This window comes from Cucurbita pepo, chromosome 13 (assembly GCF_057944985.1).
Source record: "Cucurbita pepo subsp. pepo isolate OVF chromosome 13, ASM5794498v1, whole genome shotgun sequence".
In the NCBI taxonomy this organism is placed as follows: Eukaryota; Viridiplantae; Streptophyta; class Magnoliopsida; order Cucurbitales; family Cucurbitaceae; genus Cucurbita; species Cucurbita pepo.
In genome coordinates this window covers 13885018-13901201 of record NC_141810.1, presented here as the reverse complement: position 1 = coordinate 13901201, position 16184 = coordinate 13885018, and the positions used below count along the sequence as shown (strand labels likewise).

Below are 16184 nucleotides of genomic sequence, written 5' to 3'. Positions count from 1 at the left end.
GTTTAAAGTGAAAATTATGTTATAAATTACGTTGAATATTATATTTTTATTTAGGAAATATTATTAAATTTATTATAATATTTTATTTTTATTTAATATAAAATTGTATTTGAAATTAATATTTTTAAAAGTAAAAATAAAAAGAAATTAAGAATTTAAATTTATTTTGGATTAATTGATTTTAAAATAATACAATAATTATGAAATGTCATAAGGGCGCTGACTAAAATGTCACATAGTCAACAGTTTTGACCAAGTAAGTTTAGAAGAAAAACAAAAGAAAATTCAACGCGAGTATATACACGCCATCCTCCTCTTGCCACTCACTATCGATCCACACCCTGATCATCTTGCTCGCGCCGGTCGTCTCAGATGAAAAATTTCCACGTCAGTTCACTCTCCAAATCCTCCGCCCGGTAGCTTCCCAAGAGGAGGGGGAGCGTTTCTTCTGTTCATCGAATTAGCATTTCGTCAATGGATCGATCGGAGCGCGGCGAACAGGGGCGGCGGCAGGAGGAAGAGCGGCGACGAAGTTGGATGGAAGAGACGGCGATGAAGATTCGAGGAGAAGGAGGAGGAGGTTTCATGGAGTTCATGGTTTAAGGTGAGAGCCTTTTTTTTTTTTTTTTTTTTTTTTCCCGCTTTGAAGGAAAAAGTACGTCTCTGTCAAAAGCTTGGCGCTAAAATTGAAGGGACCCACGAAGACCGAAGCCTGATTAAGGACCTTGATTATAGCGGCGGTGTGCTATGCCGATCACTGCATCGTCCGAGTAAATTTCAGCGGGACCTTCCTAATGTATTTCCTCCTCTTTATCTCTCCCTCTCTGTCGGAATCTCTACGGCGGATGTTCTCTCCCTCATCATATCCTTCTCTCTTTTTATGTTATTCTTCAAGGTGTTTGTATTGCGTCGATGTAGGTTTGATCGATCAATGCAGGTAAATGTTTGTCACATGGAGTTCTGTGCTAAATTGAATTATTCGGTTTTCTTCCGGGGGGATTACGAGTTCGATTTCTGCGAGTTCGCTGACAAACCCTAGAGGTTTTGCTTGAACTAGGGCCTAGAGCTTTCTTGGTTTGTTAGTTTTGAGTTGGGGAGGGCTTCTGATCTGATTGGTTCAATTTTTGCGATGAATTATTGTTTGGGAAACTTTGATCGTTATCTTATGGGAATTATGGTTTTCTAAAATTGAATTTCCTATTGCTACCCGCTTTGATTGTGAATGGAACATCATCCCGCTTTCCCCTTTTCTTCTTCGTCTTCTTTTTTAGGTACATTGCCCAAGTTTTCCATTGGCTGCATACTGTTGTCTATGTTGAGAAAAACGTCGTTAGCACTTCAAAGATGTTACTTAATTAACGGGGTTGGAACTAATTCGATGTCACGGTTACTGCAGATAATTCTAGCTGTTTTCTGCTCCAGAGCTGGATTCTGGAGTCCTGCAAATTATAGGGAGGCTGTTTTCTTTGGGTTTTTGCTCAACTAGCTTAAAGTGATGGCAGGAAATGTGAGGTTTGAGTCCACAAACTCAGCTATTCAAGATGAGTTAGCATTTGGGGGGAGCTATGGCAATGGACAGAGGATAAGCCAGACGAATGGCAGTGTGGATAGGTCTGGAAACTATCGTGATGGAGGAGAGGGCCGGATGTTTGGCTTGGGTTCTACTTCATCCCGAGGCATTGCTTCGTCCACTGGGGATTCACCTACATTATCTCAGTTTTTATTGTTGGATCCTATTAAATTGGGAGAGCAAAAGTATCCTCGTCCAGAAGAGTTAAAAAAGGTTCTCGAGATGTTATTTGGGATGAATGTAGAAGACAACTCATTTGGATCTGCTCGTTTAAAGCATCCCTTGGCCGTGGAGGAGCTTAAGCGGTTCAGAGCTTGTGTCCTGGAAGCATCTAATAAGGCTAGGTACGTTAATTTTTTAATCGGTTTTGAATTTTCATATGCACTGGACATGGATATTTGTTTTCCCTCTCCTTTTATATGATGTTGTGATGCTGCGTTCCTCGAGTTTGAAACATTCATATCCTGATAGTTACAAATTGTATTTGTACATTTTTCAAACTTGAATTAGGGTGGGTCAGTGAATTGACTGTTAAGTTGGCTTGCAACAAATTGTTTGATTACATGAAGTTATCCCTTTTATTTGTTACCTTGTTGCATGTTTTCTTGGATATAAATAGAAAACTTTATGAGGAACTTGTGCGACATAAATGATAAAAGGAAAATAATTAAATTACTTGTTTGGAGAGGTAAACCAACGAGAAGTTGCAGAACATGATAATTAAGAAAATTTTCAAAATCGAAAAGAATGTAAAAGAAAAAAAAAAAAAAAAAAAAAACCAATCTCGAAGGGTGTCTCAAGGATCGAGGGAAAAAATTATTCAAAATATTTAAAGAAGGTATTGTGAAGTAGTATTTTGTCCTTCCTCAACTCTCAACTCCACCCGTGAGAGCATTTTCGCACAAGATCTTCCATTTCTCTTAACTTGGTTCCTGGAAAGCATGTCCCAAGAATCCTCTAATAGACGGTGGATGATTGGCCCTGGCTCCAAAGAAGGAAAAATGTGATAACATACTGTGGCATAGTAGTATAAACACAATGAACGAAAAGGAGGTTCTAGGTTTCCTAAAATATACGTCAATTAATAACACAGCTCTAGGAAAACATCATGACAGGAACTTCCTTGAACTTAGGCATCGGTATTCGGACCTCAAAAAAGGAGGATCCACAGGAACTCTAGCTGTTTTAGGATTTCATTCTTCCAAATGACTTCAGTCAAACCTTTGTTTTGGATAAATATGAGAGTTGAGAACTGTCGAGAGAGAGATTTACTGTAGATTTCTACCAAGTTCTTAAGAATCTAGATTCTCTTGTCAGCAAACTGGGAGGGCATGAAGCCATTGATTGTCTTTAACAGATTCGCAAACTCGACTTTCTCTCCCTCCATAAGGTCTCTCCCTCTTAAAAATTTTCATCCGAACAATCTGGAATGAGGATACTGATCTTGATGATCATATACTTTTCAGGGTTAGAGCAAGAAGGATGGATGAATCCTGGCACAAATTGAACAAGTACTGTGAGTCCCAGGTCCAGAAGAAGCAAATTCGGAATGAGATCTTAACTAACGAAAGGCCTGCTGTGCCTAACCTGCTGAAGAAGGGAAGTCAGGTTCATCGAAATTCTTCAGATGCTGTGAATCAGAGACTTGAAGACAGGGCAAAAAACAACGTTCTTAATAAGCGGGTTCGAACTTCAGTTGCCGAATTAAGGGTCTGTTAAACTTTTTTTTAACCTTTTTACTTCTATTCTAGTTTTCAATATTAATGTGCCTTTGTTTGTACTATTATCTTTTCATATAATGATAGTAATTGATGTACCTATCTTTGTTTGGTTCTCATTTTGAAAGTTTTCAATTTTTTTAGGTAAGAAACCAAGCTTCCATTGAGAAAGATAAAAGAACAACAACGACATATAAAAAAAAAACCCAACAAGAAATCAGAGCCCAATAACTAACTATAGAAAATAACTCCTATCCAACGAAATCAAGCCAAGATTATATATATATATATATATATATATATATCAACTCTACTTGGAAACATTTTTTGGGGGTGAACTCTTTAGGAAGAAATGACTATTACTGGTTAGTCATCACTTATTTGTTTTGCATGCATTTAATGTAATTCTATTTATTTTGTTTTCCCATGGAGGTTCTCATAGTTTAAGTTCATTTGTTATTTCTTTTTGAGAAAAAAGTCAGCTATATTGTATTGCTAGTGACCAAAGCAGCAATTTATTAGAGAGCAAAGACGATTCGAATAATGCTTTGATTGCTGGATTTTGGGAATTCGGAAAAGAGTGAACTAATAATAGTCTTTTAAGAGAGATGTTGCAATTTCAGGTGTTTTTGGAGTACAATTCACTTTGTGCCCCCTTTCTGGTCTTCAGATACGAAGGACAATTTTAATTTGATTAGAATGGTACCCGAAGATATGCTATCTAACTAGGAGTCTTTGAAACGAACTATGGCTTGTGACTTCCTTGATGCCTTCTATCATAAAGGTTCTTCTTGTAATTTGGAAATGAGAGCACTTGAAGAGATGTAGTGAAATTTGGAATATGTATGGAGCATTTTATGTTAAGTGGCTTCTTTATGACCATTCATCAGGAAGGATTCTGTAAGGTCAACATAGATAATTAAGGATTACGAGGAATGAGTTCAGACCATCACCTACCTAAAATTTAATATTTTAAAGTTTTCTTGGCAACCAAATATAGTATAGTTAAATGGTTGTTCTGTGAGAAACATTGAGCTATAAATGAGATTTCTTATTGCTGTCCAGAATTTTCTTGAAAACCATTCTTCAATTTCTACACATTTACTGGCATGTACATTTCTTTCAATCCAGGCTAGTGGGTATTTCTTAGATTAAACTGCTCGAGTAATTTTATATAGTTTTTTTAATAGGCTGAAGGCCGGACTAACAATGTTATGAGGCAGCCTCCTCCCTTGGGGAGAGATAGAGATTTGCTTAGGGATGGAGGTGAAGCTTCTGATCTAGTTGAAGAAAAAATTCGCAAACTACCAACTGGAGAATCATGGGACAGAAGGATGAAAAGGAAGCGGTCTGTGGGTACAGTTTTAACTAGACCCTTGGATGGTGAAGGAGAGCTTAAACGTGTCATGCTGTATAAGCTGAATAATGAGCCCGGAGTGCAATCATCCGAGTCCCAAAGTGTCAGGTGATTTATTTCATCATTACTATTCATTTCTTTACTTGTTGCTAATTGGACGAATGCTGTACAATCCAAAGATGAGAAATCTAGGTAGGATATTGTTAGTAATGTTCTATAACTAGCAAGATTGTATGCTAAGCTTGATTTTTATACCTATCTCTCTGTTTTTTTTTTCCCTAGTAGCAGTTTATTTATCATTGGAAGTGGCCTTTTGAGATTGTTGGGGAGATGAGTCTAAAAATTAATTTTGTTTTAAACTAAGTCTCAACCTTTAATGAACCTCCCAGATGGAAATATATTGTCAGTAACTTTCTATAGGTATAACTAGCAAGGTTGCATGCTATTCTTAGACTTTTATAGTTTTTCCAAAAATTGATTTATCATTGGAATTGACCTTTTGAGATTGTTTGGGAGATGAGTCTAGAATTGATTTTTGTTTTATAGTAAGTCTCAACCTTTTACGAACCTCTCTTTAACAACTTCATTGAGAAAATGTTGCTATGTGGCCAAATCTTATCGTTATTACTGAACCTTGTCCAATTCATTGCCCTCGTGTAGTCTTTTAGCTGGTTCTCAATGAAAGTGTCGCTTTATTAAAAAAATCTGGTTAATTCAAATGTGGGAAGCTCATGCTTTGGTGACTTATCTTTGGGAACCATTGAAGTCGTTTTATTTTGGAAAATCACCAGTCTGTCTACCATGATTTTAATTGCATATAGTCAACCTTACAAACCTTTCAATAATATCCCTATAAAACAATTTTTTACTGTAGTCGGTTTTGACGGCTTGTGTGCTCGTCTTTTTAAACAATGAAGTTTGGATTGGATATCCCCTTACTCTTTTTCTTTTCCTACCCAATTCTTTGTGCGATTAGTTCATTTCTTTTAGAATGATATGACCTGCTACTAGCCATTTGCATAGCAAAAGCCTTTGAAGAATTATCCAAATTGTACCTAGAAACTGACATCACAACGATTCTAGATCCTTTGTAACTAAACATTTGAGTGGAGACTGTTAGCTTTGCAACAATGTTGTGTTTGTTTCCTCCTCTTGAAGTGCCTTATCTGATTTTTTTTTATAAATTCATTTTTTCGTAATTCTCAACCAGATTTGAGTGGGTTGCTTATCGTCCATCCCCTTTTTTCTGGTGTTGATATTGATGAAAGTTGTTTATAACCCCCCTTCCCTCACCAGAAAAAGGGAAGATTTTGAGGTAGAGTAGTTAGCTATGTGGCATGCATTTATGCAATAGTTGAAGTGGGTTTGAAGAATTTTAATTCAAGTCATATTCATGTGAACATAAATGTAATCCGTACATTTTCAATTCTGTCTTCATAAAGGAAGAACACATTTCTAAGTTCATGGATAGTTCTATATATTGCAGTCTTTTTCCTTTTCTTTACCGGAAACATTCAATTTATGGGAAACTGGAAAGGATATTTTTATTGGACATGAGTTATTTTTTTTGTGTCATTACCTGTTTATTGATGCTATAGGATGGATAAAAGTTGAAATATGATGTTCATTGCAGATCAGGTTCTTCTAGTGGTATTAGTGGCACAAACAAGTGCGATGGAAGTTCTTTGCCTATCAGTTCAAGTGTGCGGATTATTCCCAAGGCTGAGCCTGAAAAGAAGCCCACTCTTTATAGGGATTCTACTGGTGGACAAGCAAAGGACAGACTACTAGTTAAAGGAAATAATAAGTATGTCGTTCCTTTTAATCTACTATGACTGGTGCTGTTTTCTTCTCTCTCTTCTTGATAAGAAACGGTTTTATGTAAAAAAACACAAATATACAAGGATAGTTTTTACCAGTACGAGAGGATGAGAATCAAAGAAAATAAGTTATAAAATGCTGTGTCTTAAAAAAGCGCCTTAAGGCTTCTTCATTAATAAATAAATAAATTATAAAAAAAAAAAAAAAAAAAAAAAAAAAAAAAAACAACTTACCCTAAGCATGGTGTTTCATGAATTTTAAATGCATAGTGGCAGAAAAATTTGAGAACTGAACATTGAAATCTGAAATAAAAAAAACTTCCAAAATGGATAAAATAAAATGTGTTAGTAGAATTACATTTCTTGAAAATTATAGTTTGAAGTACAATTCTTAGGGACAGATTGTTTAGAAGGTCAGATGGTGATTAGAATTGCATCAATCATTTTTCCTTTGGAATCTTGTTGTAAGGGACAGACAACAAACATTATCCAAAGAAGGAATCCTCACTGTTATACTTCGCCCAACTGCCTGCCTTAGAAGTTAGTCTCACAAGACCAATTCTTCATTTTCTTTCACTTAAACCTTGTGGGCCAATCTTCTGCAACTTGGTTGTGTGCTTCCCTTCTTCATTCTCCAAGGATTCCAATTGCTGTTTGGCGACAATTTCAAACAAAAAGTGAAGGTGTTATGGACATTTGTTAGCATTCTTGGGGAAGTTGGACTGGAAAGAAAGATCAAAATTTCTTAAATTTTTTTCAGTGAGTGAGGTCCTCGAGGTGTGGGTGACTGCTTACTATTAGAACCTCCTTTTGGTGATCTCTCTCTAAGTTTCCACGACAATCAGAAGGGTGCTGTTTCTGAAAATAACTTCATAAATGATTTGTGGTTTGCTGCAATTGAAGTTTGGACTTTTGATTTTTTTACGGGCACATTTTCATCTACTGCCATATTTTGAGCAGTTTATGTTTGCTCGCATACAGTTCGGAAGATTTCACGTTATTTTTTATTAATTTGAGATTATCATCAGATTAAATGTTCGTGAAGATAATCATGTAGCTGGTCCTTATTCGCTGGCAAAAGGAAAGGGCTCAAGGGCACCCAGGTCTGGCTCTACTACGGCTGGAAGTTCATCTCCTAGTCTTTCACGCATGTCTGGAGCTCTTGATGGCTGGGAACAACCTCCAAGTGCAAATAAATTTCAGTCAGTAAATGGGGCTAACAATCGCAAGCGTCCCATGCCCAGTGGATCATCTTCTCCTCCCATGGCTCAATGGGTTGGCCAGAGGCCACAGAAAATATCCCGTACTAGAAGATCTAATCTGCTATCACCTGTTTCAAATCATGATGATGTGCAGGGGTCTGAAGGTTCTCCTTCAGATTTAGGTGGTAGAATAGCTTCTCCTGTTGCAGGTGGTTCGTTTCTTTCAAGGAACTTGTCTATTGGTAGTCATCAAGTTAGGGTGAAACAGGAAGTTGTGTCGTCTCCTGCTAGGTTATCTGAGAGTGAAGAATCTGGTGCTGGTGAAAATCATGACAGTCAGTTGAAAGAGAAAGGATCAGTGTGTCGGGAACCAGAAGAAATAATGTTGGCTCCTGCTGCTCAGAATGATGTTCCTAACATATTTCATTCAGTCAAGAACAAGGTACTTATCAAGGAAGAAACTGGGGACTCTGGTAGAAGACAGGGAAGAAGCGGTAGAGGTTCATCATTTTCGAGGGTTTCTGTTTCACCAGCGAGGGAAAAATTGGAGACTCCAACTTTGACTAAACCACTTAAAATTGCAAGGCTCGGTTCTGAGAAAAACGGAAGGTGATAGATCTGCCAACATCTTTTCTCTCTCTTTTTATTGTTTCTTTTTGATAACCTTTATCTTATTGATATATAATACATCAGCAAGTCAGGACGCCCCCCACTGAAAAAGTTATCTGATCGTAAGGCCTTCAGCCGAGTTTCACAAACATCAGTTGGTGGTTCCCCTGATTGTACAGGTGTGTTATGATTATATGGTATCCAATGAGGTGTTTCTCCTAGAAACAAGATACTAGCTCTAGTTGGTAACAGTTTTAACGACAAAGCTCTTACTGTTTAGCTTACTGACAGCGAGTGATTTTAAGTTCTTAGTGTTTAATATTTCATGTCCTACCCCGATTCACCTCTTTTCAGTTATCAGATCAATAGGTAAAAGTTTTTTACGTGGCACAACATTTTTTTGCAAGAAAAAGTCGGAGCATATTTGTGAGCAAGGAGAAAGTATTGTTGTGGTGGGTAGGACTAGAAGATATTCTTGATAGTCGTATGAAAACATTCTTCCAGTGCAACAATTTGATCAATGCTACAACATAGTTTTGTTTAGGTTTGGATATATGCTTTAGTATTGAGTGACTTTTGCTTCCCATGAAAAGAATATGTCTTGAGTTGAAATAATAAATTTTATAATGGTATCATTCTACTTTTCTTCCTAGAAAGGAAGATTTTAGTTTTTTACCCACACATCCAATGTAGCAATGTAAAACATGAGCATGAGCTATATGGAAATATTCTTCCAGTTCAACATTTTGTTGAATGCTACAATATGTTTTTATTTAGGGTTTAGATGTATGCTAAGTATCGAGTAGACTTTTGTTTTCACTGAAAGAAAATTTCTCTAGTTGAAACAATAATTTCTATAGTGATATCATTCTGCTACTCTTTTCTTAAAAGGTAGATAAAGTTTAGTGCATGTGTGATATGATGATGTGAAACATAGAAGTGGGAATTGAAAGTTCTTGCAAGAAAGTTTTTATTTCTTGTTCAGTTTCTATATGTCCATTGAATTGGTTCACTTCCTAAACGTTACACGTGCATTAGTATTCTTCTATATGGTTTGTAGGTGAATCGGATGATGACCGTGAAGAACTCTTAGAAGCTGCGAATTATGCTTGTAACCCAAGCTGTATGTATCCCTCTTCAAATTTAGAATCTCTTCTTGGGGAAGAATGTCTAGTGTTCGTGTATCGTATGTATGCATGTACAGTTGCTTATTTCTTAAACATGAACCATGCTCATGTTATTCTTTTGTATTTTTCCTATTGCAGATGTTTGCTGTTCTAGTACATTTTGGTGGAAAGTGGAATTTTTATTTGCTTCCCTCAGCCAAGAGGATGAATCCTTTTTGAAGCAGCAGGTAAGAACTACAATATTCTATTATACTGCTAACACCAGTAGTTCTCAATTTCACTAAAAAATATTCTTAAACTATAAGAACTATAATATTCTATGTTACTACTAACATCGGTAGTTCTCAATGTCTTTAAAAGCTAATTCTTAAATATCGTTGAACTTAATCTGCAGATAATCCTAGACAAGAATGATGAAAGCTTCTTTGAAGTATTGGACCATGAGAACACAATTTCGGTATGTGTCTGGATTTTCATTTGTCTAGTAGCACGTATAAATTATTCAAAACTGAAGGTATTGCTACGTTGTTAGAAAATTTAGGTGAAGATATTGGGTTTATAAAGAATTTAGTAGAGAATCGTTCAGACAAATTTGAACTGTGAGAAATGTAGTGGGAATTGCAAATAACTTTATTTATTTGACACTTACAAATTCTTGAATGATTACCTAGTATAGTCGGATGGTAGCTGCTTATGACTGGTTGCTTAGGATAGTAGGGATGATAATTAGGGAAGTAAATGCATCACATTATGTAAACCCTACTGTTCGAGCGTAAAGCATTGGAAAGTTATTACTTGTTCCATCTTAGCAACCCATTTAGGGCATCGTTTCAGCTGCTGCTTTGGACAGCTACGACTCATAACAATCATTTGTTGTGTTTGTTGTACATATAATATATAGGTTTCTAGTCTCTTTTGAGTAAACACTTCTTTCTTGTTAGGTTAGGTTCTTCTGCCTTCCTTTTGGGCTGTCTTTTTGTAGGTCTTCTTTTTTTTTTTTGGCCTGTAGTTATGAAGATGTGGTATTTTCTCAGGGTGCTTTTGTGGCAGAGGAGGATTCATCACCTCAGGCACTTGGTTCTGGAAGAAAAAACCAATTCTCGCTTACTGAAAGCGAACCACAAAACATGGTTAGAAAGGTTGATCAGGTTGATGAAGCGGAGGACTTCGTGACTTTAAGTGGAAAATTAGAATCAGAAAAGAGAAAAATCGTTACTCCGCTATACCAAAGAGTATTATCAGCTTTAATAGTTGAAGATGAAATGGAGGAGTTCCAAGAAAGTAGAGGGACAAATATGTTTTCACAATATGGGGTAGATGACTTTCCTGATGTTATACATCCCTCTGTTGATATTGAGCCTGAAAACTCCATTGGAATTTCATTTGAATCTGAGTTGGATCTAAAAACTCAACAAAGGGCTGGTCGTAGATTTTCTTGCAATGGAAGCACGACCTTCAATTTGGGATCGAGGCGTGACAGTCAGTCCTTTAATGATCAAGCAGATCATGGATATCAACCATTAAACAATGGATACTTCTCCAAGCTTCACGAAAATGGTCTTGTTGGACCCCTAGGCATGCATTTGAAGGAGTCTAATGTCTCTGTCTTTAATTGCCAGTATGAACAGATGTCTGTGGAGAATAGACTCATGCTGGAGCTCCAGAGCATTGGATTGTATCCCGAAACAGTGGTAGGTAGTCGGGATTTAGTTTGTACCCTTGATATATACTTTTCCGTGTAGTGGCCTTATTCTTTCTACTCTTCAATGGTATCTTTCTTAGCCTGATCTAGCAGATGGGGAAGAGGATACAATAAATCAAGAAATTCTTGAATTAGAGAAGAAACTTAACCAGCAGGTTGTAATGCTCTCTTCATAATGCCTTTTATGTTTTTCATTTTAGGTTTCCATAAGATTTTGTTCTCATATCCTCTTTGACATTTCTAAGCTTCATATTTCCTGCTGATGTATTAACTTATGCTTCATAGGTTGTTAAAGCAAAAATTCATGGAAACAAAATAATCAAAGCAATTGAGGAAGGCAGAAAAACGGAAGAACGGTGGGTTTACAGTTACTTGGACCTTTGCTTCCATCATTAACCCACATATAGCAACTGATTATTAATTGTGAGAATTTTCTTTTTCATAATATAACCTTGTAGGTCCCGTGAACAGTTGGCGATGGACCGGCTTGTTCAGTTGGCTTGTTTAAAGCAGTTGGTATGTAAAGATATAGAATATTTATGCTTACTTACTTTTGTTACCCCTTTCATTGGCTTATATTCATGCAAGTCTTTTTGCCCGGTCCTTTTACAGTTTTCCCTCTTGGCTAAGATCGATATAAAATGGTCTCTCTAGTAATATATGGCGTTTCTCGCAAATATAAAAGGTGTGACGTCATGTTGAGAGTTTTTGAGGTTTAGGCTTTCTGAGCCAAAGTAAACTCTAACCTATAAATAAGTTTGTTATTAAGGATTTTTTTCGAGTTCGTACATATTTTGGATGGGACACACCTTATGGCCGACGTTAATTCTACATTTTACTGGGAGTTTTATTAATGTTGCTATCGTTTTTCTTAAGATAAGCAATCACAAATCCTTTCGTGAGATTTTCAATTATTAGAAGTTAGTTTATCATTGTGTATGCTTGGCATGAATTTATTTCTGTAAATTAGTTTGCCTTGAAGATGAATATGGAATGTTTTGTTATGAACCAAAACAGTTGTTTTTTCTTCTATGATTGAGTAGTAAACTGATGTTGCAGTTTATTGTAAATTTTAAATTGCTCAAATTCATTTATTAACTCACTATTTCACCATATGGCTGATATGATAGGCCACTCGAGGCAGTAGCGCTGCAAAATTGGGGATCCCCAAGGTATCAAAACAAGTTGCTTCAGCTTTCATGAAAAGAACTCTTGCTAGATGTCGAAGATTTGAAGATACACAAAAAAGTTGCTTCAGTGAGCCTGCACTTCGAGACATTCTAACTCGACCTTCTAACCGAATTGATGCTGATGTTATGAATGGTAATGATTCGGTCGTTTCCAATTAGCAGAAACTTTAATCCATCTATTTTGTTTGATGTCTTGTTGAACTTTAAATATTATATTTTTCCTAAAAGAAAGAAAAGAAAAGAAAAGAAAAGACAGTAACCGAAAGGTTATATATGGTGCTTGAGCACATGAATTCGTCCCCGAGCCATGTAATGATTTTTCTTTGTTCATTCCGGTCTCTGCTGTAACGTCAAGGAAGTTCAATGTTTTCATCTTGTATGCTTGGTTCTTAACTATTATCTACCACCGCAGGTTCCTTTCCTGGTGAAGCTCATCAAAATGGTGTGCAGAATCATAAAAGTGGAAGGGGATTACTTCATTCTTCCAACCAGGATTTCACCCGAACGGGGCCAATAGTGAATAGAGGGAAGAAGAAAGAAGTGTTACTTGATGATGTAGGAAGTGCTTGCATGAGAGTTGTATCAACCATGGGTAACAATTCATTAGGTGGAGTTAAGGGGAAACGAAGTGAGAGAGAAAGGGACAAGGATATGTCATCTAGATTGTGTGTTACCAAAGCTGGGCGTTCATCTGCTGGGGATTTTCGGGGTGAGCGTAAAACAAAAACAAAGCCCAAGCAGAAGACAGCTCAGCTATCTCCTGCAGGAAATAGAATAGGCAAGTTAACGGATGGAACTTATTCCGATAACCCTGCTAGTAGGGTGTCCAATGAAGTTGCAAATGGTAGCACGAAAAAGGAATTTACCGTGGTATTGCCCCTTAATAATGCTACCCCTCACCCGTCAAAGGATCATAGTGAACGTACAGATTTCACGAATCTTCAGTTACATGATTTAGATTCCATGGAGTTAGGTGTGGGCAATGAACTTGGTGGCCCTCAAGATCTCGATTCTTGGTTGAACATTGACGAAGATGGATTTCAAGATCATGATGCAGTGGGCCTCGACATACCCATGGACGACCTCTCTGAGTTAAATATGCTTTTATAGCTATTGTATAGTTTCATTTTTCCCCCTTGACTGGAATTTAGAGCTCTATACTTTAGTTGGGTGGGGAGCTCTCATGTGTACCTGTGAACAGATTGGCATTTGCTAGCACTGTCATTCAATTCTTTCACTTCTTGAGACAGGAGAGCGGGCGAACGAGGTCGTAATTGTGTATGTAACCAGATAACTTATTTCATATGCAAACAAAAGAAATTTCTCGGAAGATTTGTCCATGATGCAGAGAACAGAAGGTATGGTAACTAGTTTCGTTCTTTTGACTATCCCAAGAGCCGATGCAAGGATCAGCGGGATGCCGTAGCTTTAAGAGGGGCGGATACTTGCCATGATATTAATGATATATTTGCTAGTGATGCTGAAGATATGAAAGCCTTGCCGTTTACCTCTACTGCTTGTCATAGTGCGAAGTCCCATACTTGTGGTAAGATACCTATTGTTTTGTTATTACAATGCGTTATGTTGAGAATGGTATGGTTCTTTGTACGCTTAATTCATATCATTAATTACATCTGTCTGCCTTTGCCTTTAAACTGGGTCCTGTTTTCTGCTAATCTCTGCATTGTTTCTGAGGTATGCATTCTCTTGTATGGAGTGATGGAAAAAGCTTAAAATATCATCGTAGTCTAGTAGTTGGACACGCAACTTCCACGATAGCATGATTCTATATCCGAGTAAATAGTTGTTCACAAGGCTTAGTTTTCGTTTCTTCATTCTCTTTATTTTTCTGTTCTTTATCTCTTTCTCAGTGAAAATGATCAAGGAGCAGGCTTCACGCCTAGGTTGAGGATAGAAGCATTTGTGGACTGCCTCTGTCGGTACAGATGGTAGATGTGAGATCCCACATCGGTTGGGGAGGAGAAAGAAACACCCTTTATAGGGGTATGGAAACCTCTCCCTAGTAAACGCATTTTAAAAACCTTGAGGGGACGCCTAAATAGGACAATATATGCTAGCGGTGGTCTGGGCTGTTACAAATGGTATCAAAGCCAAACACCAGGCGATGTGCTAGTGAGGAGGTTGTTCCCCGAAGGGGGTAGACACAAGGTGGTGTGCCAGTAAGGATGTTGGTCCCCGAAGGGGGTGGATTTGGTGGGGGTCCCACATTTATTGGAGAAAGGAACGAGTGTCATCGAGGATACTGGGCCCTGAAGGGGGTGGATTGTGAGATTCCACATCGGTTGGGGAGGAGGAAACACCCTTTATAAGGGTGTGAAAACCTCTCCCTAGTAGACATGTTTTAAAAACCTTGAGGGGAAACCCGAGGGAAAAGCTCAAAGAGGACAATATCTGCTAGCGGTGGGTCTGGGCCGTTACAGTAGACTTCTCGGAAGACCTTTCTTTTTTTTTGAAGATCCAGTTTTTAGTCATTTTGTGGAGTAATTGGCTTATGGAGCATGATCTGTGGGGGCTTTTCACAATTTTAGTACTTTATAACTCTGTAGATAAGATATCAATTATCATTTTGAAGGAGCATAGTTTGATCCTCTACCTCTATAGCTAATGGAACTCGAGAAAAAGAAGGTTTCTCCTGCTAATTAGTTTCTTAATGTTCTGATTTTCTTCATCCATGATTGTCTTGGAAGGTTAAGTTATAGGTTTTCTTTAATGTTCTGATTTTCTTCATCCATGATTGTCTTGGAAGGTTAAGTTATAGGTTTTCTTCTTTGTTTGTGCATTACAGCATGTGCCTGCAAGTCATTCTTAGTAGCAACTGCATTCTCTATCAAGAACGAAACAGAATATTCTTTTACTTGAATTTTTGTCTTCTCATCTTCTTAGAGTCTGTTGTTCTACCTCACGTTTATCTCGAATACGTCGCTGCTACTTCCTATAAAAACACTCATCATTTCAAATCGATCACAGTGTACAGGAAAGCTTCTATCATTGAAGGACCGAGCCTCCGGACGAAGTACGTGAAGCATCACGAGGTCCAGTTCCAGCAGGACAGATAAATGCAGCTCGATTCAGATCTCGAAAACTGCTGTCATGGGGGAAACAATTGCCAAAGCCAAAGGCCTTAAATAAAGGTCCAGAAAACAGTAAGCTTGCTGGTGCTGTCAATATGTTGAAATGTCTTGTAAACTTGTAAAGAGGTAAGCAATTGCTCCAGGAAATATTATATTTGTTGGTAGCGAGCCGGATAATGGAAGTAGCAGGGACTAAGTTCCTTACTATGCTTGCTTTCTTTTTGAAGAATATCGATCTGTTTCTTACTTGTAATAAGTATCTTATTTACTAAGTTATGTTTAGATTCATATTGATATCGGTTCGTTTCTTACTTTTAATACGTATTTTATTTATTATGTTATACTCAAATTGATATTGATATCTGCCCGTTTCTTACTTTTTAATACGTATCTTATTTACTAAGTTATCCTCATATTAATATTGATACCTGTCCGTTTATTACTTATAATAATTATCTTATTTACTAAGTTATGGTCAGATTAATATTGATATTTGTTTGTTTCTTGCTTGTAATACGTATCTTATTTACTAAGTTATCTTCATATTGATGTCGTCCCTTTCTTACATGTAATAAGTATCATATTTACTAAGTTATGTTCAGATTGATATAGATACCTGACCATTTCTTACTTTTAATACATATCTTATTTACTAAGTTATACTCAGATTGGTATTGATATTCGTTCGTTTCTTACTTTTTAACACGTATCTTATTTACTAAGTTATCTGTCCATTTATTACTTGTAATAAATATCTTATTTACTAAGTTATATTCAGATTGATATTGATATACGTC

General features: G+C 36.9%; 1 protein-coding gene across 3 annotated transcripts; it reads left to right on the top strand.

Annotated features, from left to right (window-relative positions):
* The first annotated feature begins 308 nt into the window (after positions 1 to 308).
* LOC111808618 (uncharacterized) lies at positions 309 to 15698 on the top strand. Of its 3 annotated transcripts, none has more exons than XM_023694710.2 (17): positions 309 to 604; positions 1397 to 1914; positions 3037 to 3280; positions 4479 to 4753; positions 6279 to 6452; positions 7494 to 8276; positions 8361 to 8455; positions 9337 to 9399; positions 9542 to 9630; positions 9798 to 9860; positions 10438 to 11094; positions 11186 to 11260; positions 11391 to 11461; positions 11564 to 11621; positions 12236 to 12428; positions 12708 to 13841; positions 15284 to 15698. In XM_023694710.2, the coding sequence occupies exons 2-16, from the start codon at positions 1496 to 1498 to the stop codon at positions 13403 to 13405; spliced, it is 3957 nt and encodes a 1318-aa protein (XP_023550478.2). In that variant the 5' UTR covers positions 309 to 604; positions 1397 to 1495; the 3' UTR covers positions 13406 to 13841; positions 15284 to 15698. The 3 variants fall into 3 exon arrangements, with proteins under 3 accessions (XP_023550478.2, XP_023550477.2, XP_023550479.2); XM_023694709.2 differs by lacking the exon at positions 309 to 604 and adding an exon at positions 701 to 937; XM_023694711.2 differs by lacking the exon at positions 309 to 604 and adding an exon at positions 2888 to 2960 and having other exon boundaries at positions 1773 to 1914.
* The last annotated feature ends 486 nt before the right edge of the window (positions 15699 to 16184 follow it).

Coding starts and splice junctions, on each gene's coding strand:
- LOC111808618 (XM_023694710.2), top strand. CDS start 1,496: ATGGCAGGAAATGTGAGGTTTGAGTCCACAAACTCAGCTATTCAAGAT. Junction 8,456..9,336: donor TGGTTCCCCTGATTGTACAG/GTGTGTTATGAT, acceptor TATGGTTTGTAG/GTGAATCGGATGATGACCGT. Junction 12,429..12,707: donor TGATGCTGATGTTATGAATG/GTAATGATTCGG, acceptor CTACCACCGCAG/GTTCCTTTCCTGGTGAAGCT.